Genomic DNA, 8,677 nt, shown 5'->3' with positions numbered 1-8,677 from the left:
TATAAGAAGTAAGGAAACATCTGATTTTAAGATCTATCTATTTACCTTTTTGTTATGTTGACATGTACCCTAATTTTTAAGCTCTGGTCCATACAAATTAGCTGTTTTAGTCTTGTGACAAGGAAAAACAGCTGTTTTGTCATGTGACCTGAAAAAAAGCAGCTATTTTGTCATGTGATCAAGAAAAACAGCTGTTATGGTCACATGTCTAGCAAAACAGCTGATATGGTCATGTGAGAAGCAAAAACAGCTGATTTTGATAGATATCTATTTAGCTATCTTCTAGTTATCATGACATGATCCCTAATTTTAAATTATTAATCTTAAAACGGAGTAGCTGTTTTGGTCATGTGACTAGGATAAACAGCTGTTTTGGTCAAGTGATTAGGAAAAACAGCTGTTTTGGTCAAGTGATCAACAAAAAAGCCTATATTATTATCTATCTATCTAGGTACCATGTGGTGTGGCTATGATGACATGGCCCCCAATTATTATGCACTGGGCCCTCAGAAACAGTTGGACAGCTGCTGTCGGACACATGACCACTGTCCAGTTAAAGTCAAGGCATTTCAATACAGGTAAATAATCAGAAGAAAAGTTAGTGACAGACAAATAAACAAGCAAATCGTCAAAACATATGTTTATATAAAGTTATGTAGACAAATATGCAACCCAGGTATATTGGGATCGAAAAATCGGCAATTAATTATATTTTTAGAGTATCAATTTAATTGTCTTGCAAACCAGATTTGAACTTTTAGCAGCATGATATGTGCTGGTTTCCAAAGTCTTTAATATTCGATAAATATAAGAACAGTTACATTAGTTTTGGTATCATAAGTGCAAACTAGCAAAAAAGTAAAAGTAAAGTCCAAAAACGCACAGACATATATTTAAGATAACAAAATGAAATATGAGAAAATCTTTTATATAACATGTTTAAAATAAACGTTTTTTTTTATATTATGTATATAACAAAAATTTACTTCTACCTAATTAAAATCTAGGACTTATATAACTAAATTTTTTCCACTTGAAATTTAAGTAGCAAGATATGGAAAAAAATTCTGCAATCATTTTCGCAAAAATATATATTGGAATGAAAATTATTATTAAAGTAAAAGATGTTGATATAACGAAGGGGCTTGGACTTTAAATAACACTGGTACCCAAAGTTTTAGAAACACAGTCTGGCATTCGTTAGCTTAACATTTTGGGTACTGTAATTAAATCTAGATGGGCCGATTCATACGTGCAGTGTCTAAACTTTTAAAACAATAACTTTAAACTACAGAAGGGGTAGTTTGGATTATCATCATTGGGTTGTACAATAAATAAACCATTGTCTTATCACATAAGATCCCTTGGTTATAAGCATATGTTAAGATGATAGCACACACAAAAATGAAGTGGAAAGTTTCTGGTACATTACTTTATTTTGTCACTAGCGGCTTCGCCCCTAGACTCTAGGGGCTTTGCCCCAAGAGGTAATTAAAAAAAATTAAGTACCCCCACTACTTTCTGTTTAAAAAAAATTGGGGGGATTTTTTTGTTTTTTGGGGGGTTAGGGGTTGTCCCACCCCCCAAGAAAATAGCCTAAAATAACCACAGGACCAGAAGGTATATACCCTGTAGAGTAGAATCCGATCGGTTCAGTGGTTACCGAGATCTTAAGGGACGGACGGACGGACGGACAGACTGACAGACAGACATCGTTCTACTTTGTATTATAGATTGAAACATTTTTACATCCCCCCCATTGATAGTTTGTAGAACTTATTTTCAGCCCCTCATGTTGATAGGAATGTCCCTTTGTGATGGATAAATTTATGGTTCTCCCCCCCCCCGCAAAAAAAAATATTTTTAAATAAATATTGTATTATATTTTAACCTACCATTAAATTTTACTCCAAGTATAGGGGGTGTTATAAAATATATATACCCCAAAATGTTTTTACCTCTATTTATGCTAATTAGTAGTAATTAGAGTAACAATTATTACATGGGAAAGATAGAAGAGGGGGTGGGGGTTATAATTTTATCAACTTACTAAAATTCTTCTGGCATTAATATTACTTATATAAGAAGCAAAGCATCATCAATTCTAAATCCTATTATATAAACCGTAGATTTTGCTTTATATTCTTTAACTGAAGTATTTGGATGGCGGTAGGCTATTTTTCCCCTCCCTAGATACTAGGGGCGCAGCCGTTAGTTTTCTATTAAAAAATTTTTAAAAGCGAAGCTTTTCTATAATTAGGGTCGGTCCGTCCGTACGTCCGTCCGTCCGTCCGTAACGGATAGCTTTTTTCGTTAATTTAGGCTAGGCATGTTAGAATTGTCCTATCGATTTCAAATTTTGCATGGTGATTCCTTTAGTAGTTAGGTACAATTTAGAAAGCGTAGCAACTCTATAATCATTACGAAAATTTCCGTACGTCCATTTTAAACATGTTGATTTTTTTTACTTTTTTAACAACAAATTTTTATGTGATCTAATCGTCCGATTGATCTGATTTTTGGTATATTGATTCCTGGGACAACAAAGTATAATGTTATAAGCAAAGCAACTCTATAATCAAGTCCTAAATATGTAAGTATGTCCTTAAGCATTATCCTGTATAAAGCAGTTTTTCATCAAATTTACTTACAATTTTGCTTCGACTCTTATACATTTATATTCTGATTATTCAGTTCTGATACTATATAAGTGTTCATGTCCGTTTGTCCTACCGTTTCAGTGCTTCGCTTTTATGGATGTTGTCATCCTTGTTAATTCAAATTTATTTAGATATGGAATGTTTAATCTGCATCCATATACCAAAGTTCATTGTCAATGCGATGAAGATTTCTATGATTGTTTAAAGGTAAACATTTCTTACAAACTGTAGAGTAGTTTTGATATTTAAAAACTTACTATAAGTATAACATTTATAAGTAACGCAACGATCAGATCTCTTAAAGTAGTAAGTTTTTTGTCTGTAGCTTAAGATTTCGACATCTACTGAACCGATTTAGTTCTCCATATTATGGAAGCTTCAGATTAGTCCTGGATGGTTTGGGGCAATTTGATTTTTGGCTTTTGGAATGGTTATTAGATATTTTTTCCTAATGCTTTGATGTTAGAGGCTCAGTCGCTAGTAAATCGTTTATAAATACTTCTACCTAGAGTATATAGTAAAGATGTGGGAAGATTATTTTCAAAATTGTTTAAAATAAAGCATTATTAAACAACCAACGGCTTTTTAATCATAAATGGCAATAATCAAAGAGTCTCTACGCTTTTTAATTGAGCCTTACTGAAACAGGAATCACTTTAATGTTTTATTTTGATAAGACAATTTTAACATGCCTACATTAATGATTAGAGCTATATTTTATGGACGGACATACCTAAATTTTAGAGTACCTTCGATCTTAAACAGTTTTGAATGAATAAAAAATATTTTACGAAATGTTTTCAATGACTGTAAAAATTCGATTAAAGTTTTTTAAAAATTAATAGTTTTTTTCAACAATGAATTGATTGGATCCTAGTTTTAACAGATGACTATTCTACCAAGGATCTAAAGGGATAAGACATTGGCCGATAAATTGATACACCTCTCCTATGGCGATACACGAAAATGCTTCTTCTGTATATTACAATTAGTGGTTAAAACGTTTGAACACACAACCACTGTCCCCTCCTCCATGCTACCTTACACTCAAAGTGCAAAAGAAATATTGTTATAGCAAGGCTTTTCTCCATTAATCCACCCGTCCGTCCGTTCATCTGATCATTAATTTAGTCATTTTATTATCGCCCTATCGTTTTTAAATCTCGAAATTTAGAAAACGTAGCAATTCTAAATCTTTACTAAAAGTGTTGTATTGAAATGATTTTTAAAATAGTGATTCATAATAAGGCATTATGTAGTAGTCGAAGACGAAGCCCAATCTGTCCCACTGTGAGAAAGACGATTCCTTTATGACGTCATATAAAGGGAAAAGAAAAAAGGAAGGGGGGGAAGAAAATCTCTTAAAAAGAGATGGGAGAAAAGGGAATCGTCTTCCTCACAGTTGGACAGATTGGGCTTTGTCGTAGTCGAAGCATTGGCGTGCACAGCAATCAGGGGTGTGTAAAACCATTAGGGGAAGGTAGGAAGGTTTAGTTTAGTATTTACAACCACCCTCCCCCCCTTCCCTCTTCTGCAAGCTACAGAAGCGAAGTAACTCTATAATCAATGCTCTTAAAATATAACCTTTCTGTAGGTTTAAATAGATTTTTTTCTGAATAAAATTCCGTTCATTGTTATGAGTAAGCGATTTTTTTTATTTACGTAGGCGTGGACAACTGTATAAAAACAATGAATATATATACAGTGTGTTTTTTATGAGAACTTTTTTGAAAGCAATTTTACCCCACTTATAGTTATCAGAATTTAATGATTAATGGCTTATTTTCTTCGTTTTTTAAGGGAAATTATGAAACAACAAAAAAAAATACAGTTTTTGTTGAAAAAGTACAGTAAAGTTGAAAATTAAAAACTTAGGTGTCAACATCTAAAAATGGTTTTAGCGCATTTTTCTTATGCTCAAATAATCAACCTTTTGCAAGAATGGCTGCTAAACACTTCAAAGTTGAGATATAGAGCTAAAAATGTATACAGATACTATTAGGGACATGTACTAGAACATATCAAAGTTTGAAGGTCATATCTCAACCAGGGAGGGAGTACTGGCCCCCCAAAGTCGACTACAGAAAATCCATTTTTTTAAGAAAAATGCGCTAAAACCATTTTTATATGTTGACACCTAAGTTTTTAATTTTCAACTTTACTGTACTTTTTCAACAAAAACTGAAATTTTTTTGTTGTTTCATAATTTCCCTTAAAAAACGAAGAAAATAAGCCATTAATCATTAAATTCTGATAACTATAAGTGGGGTAAAATTGCTTTCAAAAAAGTTCTTATAAAAAAAAAAACACACTGTATATATAAAATTAATTTTAGAGTATAGATTCAGAGAAGAGTAAAGCTGTAGGCAAATTCTTTTTCAACTTTTTAAATGTTCAATGTTTAGAGGTAATATATTTTTTTATAAAGTAGCGAATCTACTCTATCTAGTTTGTATCTTTTTGTTTTACTGTCTGTTTGTCCTTCTGTGTGTTTGTATTCAGTAATGTGTTAGTCAGACAATAAATAAAATAAAAATACAGAATAGTGTGTCAATGAGTAAATATTAAAAGGGCTGTTAATCAAGAATTAATTTGTTTAAAAAACGCGAAACCTCTCTGACGTGTTTAAATATTTATATTTTTTTGTAGCTTGTCTTACAGACTGATGGATTGAATAATATATACTTACAGATCATGCATTTGTACAGGGGATCTTCACAAAAAAATAGAAGTCCATCTAAAAAGTAGCCGAGAAAACTACAATTACCTCATAGACTGCTAGACGAACAGACAGAAAAAAGTTAATAATTTAGTAGCTTTGCTTCTAAAAGAATAATTTTACAAAGCTTAATTGCTTCGCTCTCAATTTTAGAAGTTATCCTTGTTTTTTTTTTAAATCTAGGAGGTACCTCAAGTTAATTGTACAAGAACCAAAAGAACTCTAAGACTTTTTCAACGGCGGGGAAGGTAAATCTTTTTCCAGTATGGTTTCGAAACCGATTAATATACGCTTGATTAGAACCAGATTCCAGCCATACCGAAAAAAAAATGAATAGCATCGTATTACAGACAACATTTCACGAATATTGAAATAAAAATCATGAAATTAATTCCAGCTTTGTTAGCCAGGGCCTTCAGCTCCTCGGCCTAAACCTGGTTTTAATCTTTGATAAGAAATAAAACCTATTTTTATTAAGTAGTAAGTTTTTTTTTGTATGAACTACTAAACTGATTTTATTTTTATATTTACGTCTTTGAAATGGTTTTAGGCTATATTTAAGCCCTATCTCTACCCTTTCGAACAATATCCTCTTGTTTTGATTTTAGATCGTCGCAATGTTTATCAGACAAGCCAAGAGAATTGTTACTGCAACCAAGCACCAGAAAATCAAGAAATTTTTAATATGTTCTTTCAAAATAAATATTTATTTTGTTTATTTAATTGTTTAAAATTAGTTTTTGCAGTTAAGGTGTATTACAAGTCTTCTATTAATAGTAGAATTAGACACGTGACATTTGGGGGAATAGATAATTTGAAATAGAGGGTCAACATTACTTTCTTCATCATGTCGTGAATATCTATAATACAAAGTATAACGATGTCTTTCTGTCAGTCTGTGTGTCAGAACGTTAAGATCTTGGTAACTGCTGAACCGATCTGGTTCTACTCTTCAGGAAATATACCTACTGGTCCAGTTGTGATTTTCATCCACCCCCCCCCAAAAAAAAAAAAATTAAAACATAAATTTTTTTTTGAGAAAACCCCAACCGCACCATGGAGCGCAGCCCCCATGAAAAATACCCCACCCCAAAATCTTTTTCCCTTCAAATTACAATCGAAGGATTCTATTTAGGAGAGGGACTTGTTTCTATGCTTGGTAATTTATTTGTTGAAGGACCAATGATGTGAAATTGTCGAGATACAATTATGAGAAATTCACACTCTTGTGTTTTCTACTCTTTGCTTCTCTTTTTATTGTACTCCCCAACCCCCTCCCTCCCTCCCTCTCTCTCTCTCTCTCTCTCTCTCTCTCTCTCTCTCTCTCTCTCTCTCTCTCTCTCTCTCTCTCTATCTATCTATCTATCTATCTCTATCTATCTATCTATCTCTCCCCCTATCTCTCTTTATATAAGAGTCTCCCTCTTTCATTCAGTTCTACTGTTTTTATTTCTCTCTTATTTTTCTTTTTCTATTTTTCTCTCTCAATCTCTTTTCTCTCTCTCTCGCTCTCTCTCTCTCTCTCTCTCTCTCTCTCTCTCTCTTTCTCTCTCTCTCTTTCTCTCTCTCTCTCTCTCCCTCGTTTTCTCTCTCTCTATCTTCAGTTCTCTATTTCTCTCAACAAATCTTGGACGGCAAAAAAGTTTGAAAGAAAATGGGCTCGAGAATTTTTTCAAGGAGTTTTGCGGTGATTCTCTACTAGTGAAGTCAAGTGGTTGTATTACATTTTCTCGTATTCATTTGAATCCGGTGGATAGGAACCGGTTCTCATGAATACGAAAAAACTATGTCTAGCATCGTATTATATCCAGTTTTCTACGAATATAGAAATGTACAATCATAAGAAAACTAGTTTTAATCTTATAATTGTACATTCTATATCCGCGGAAAGCCGTTTATAATACGATGCGAGAAATAACTATTATTAATTTTTCAGCTATTTATTTTTATAATTGTTTAATAAAAATAAGGTCGGAATTTCATTAAACAAAAAAAATTTGATATCAGGTTTCGATGTTAGGATGTTAATTATAAGTTTAAGAAAAACGCTGCAATTAAAGTATTATAAATCGTTACTGCTGATTTAAATCTTTCATTTAGAATTTTTGGCGATAAGACATAATGTAAAATATCAACAGATCTTTTAAAAAAAATAAAGATCAAGCCTTCCGGAAAGATTTAGAAATTTTACTGGATAACTGATAAGTTATTTTACTAATATTATTTTTTAAATGTATGTTTATAAAACTTAATATTTGCTGGTGTCGAATGCTAAATATAGTTAAAACTGGAATTAATTACCAAAAGTTACTAATGTTTATGAACACTAGCGGCTTCGCCCTTAGCCTCTAGGGACTTTGTACCAAGAGGTAATTTAAAAAAAATAAGTATCACCGGTGCAACAACCACCACATTAAAAAAAATGGGGAGGATTTTTTTCAGTCTTGGAGGGGTTTGCGGTGACCCACCCCCCAAGAAAATAGCCTAAAACCAGCACAGGACCAGTAGGTATATTCCCTGAAGAGTAAAATCTGATCGGTTCACTGGTTACCGAGATCTTAAGGGACGGACAGACAGACAGCATTCTACATTGTATTATAGATAATAATTGCTGATGTCAAATGCTAAATAAAGTCAAAACTACACAAATTAAAATAAATTGTATTATTTTTAACTTTAACCATGTGTTTCACCTACTTAACCCAGCTCATACCAATAACGAAATTAATTCGGAAGAAAATCACGAAACCTATACGTGTTTTTCAGCTGTCGTTGGGGGGCAACACATCGTAAAATTGACGACCTCTCCATTTGCCCCCCAAATATTATTTTAGATTTATTTTGCTTGTTGGTTATACCTTATTCCTGTACTTAACCAATAAATAGCCAACAATCCACATTCTGTTTACGTTCAGTTTCAAGTTAACGGTCTAGATATCTTAAAACTTATTTTGTGTGGACATAAAGGCCTTCCTAAAAGAAAGCTTATGATGATTAATTCTACGTTCAGTAATGTTATTTTTAAACATTAAATTAAAATTATATAGAGGTAACTCTACCCACGGGGTGAAAAACCCTGTGCCGACTTTCAATTGGGTCTTTGAATATTAGCCAATAGCGTCAGCCAAGTTGCTAGAAAAACAGAAAGCAATTTGCTAGTTAACTTGGGCCAGGTAGTTGTCTGAGTTACACATTGATACTTATACAATAATTCTTTAAACAACAATGGAAAATGTTGTTTTTATTATTTATTTTACCCTCACCTATCCCTGAAATTTTCTTGATGAATTGATTGATT

At 32.5% G+C, this 8,677-nt stretch overlaps 1 protein-coding gene across 2 annotated transcripts in view; it reads left to right on the top strand.

Moving 5' to 3' along the window:
* Positions 1-6,097, top strand: part of LOC145332736 (uncharacterized) — a 24,254-nt gene extending 18,157 nt beyond the window's left edge. For both annotated transcript variants that reach the window (XM_080177781.1, XM_080177782.1), the window contains exons 8-12: positions 452-578; positions 2,792-2,867; positions 4,996-5,067; positions 5,563-5,627; positions 5,988-6,097. In XM_080177781.1, coding sequence (XP_080033907.1) covers positions 452-578; positions 2,792-2,867; positions 4,996-5,067; positions 5,563-5,627; positions 5,988-6,063 — 416 coding nt within the window. In that variant the 3' untranslated portion in view covers positions 6,064-6,097. The remainder of the gene's footprint in view (positions 1-451; positions 579-2,791; positions 2,868-4,995; positions 5,068-5,562; positions 5,628-5,987) is intronic.
* The last annotated feature ends 2,580 nt before the right edge of the window (positions 6,098-8,677 follow it).

The sequence above is a fragment of the Acartia tonsa genome, chromosome 11 (genome assembly GCF_053477335.1).
Source record: "Acartia tonsa isolate MP-2025a chromosome 11, ASM5347733v1, whole genome shotgun sequence".
Classification (NCBI taxonomy): Eukaryota; Metazoa; Arthropoda; class Copepoda; order Calanoida; family Acartiidae; genus Acartia; species Acartia tonsa.
The sequence above is the reverse complement of the archived record's forward strand: the minus strand, read 5'-3'. Positions and strand labels throughout refer to the sequence as shown.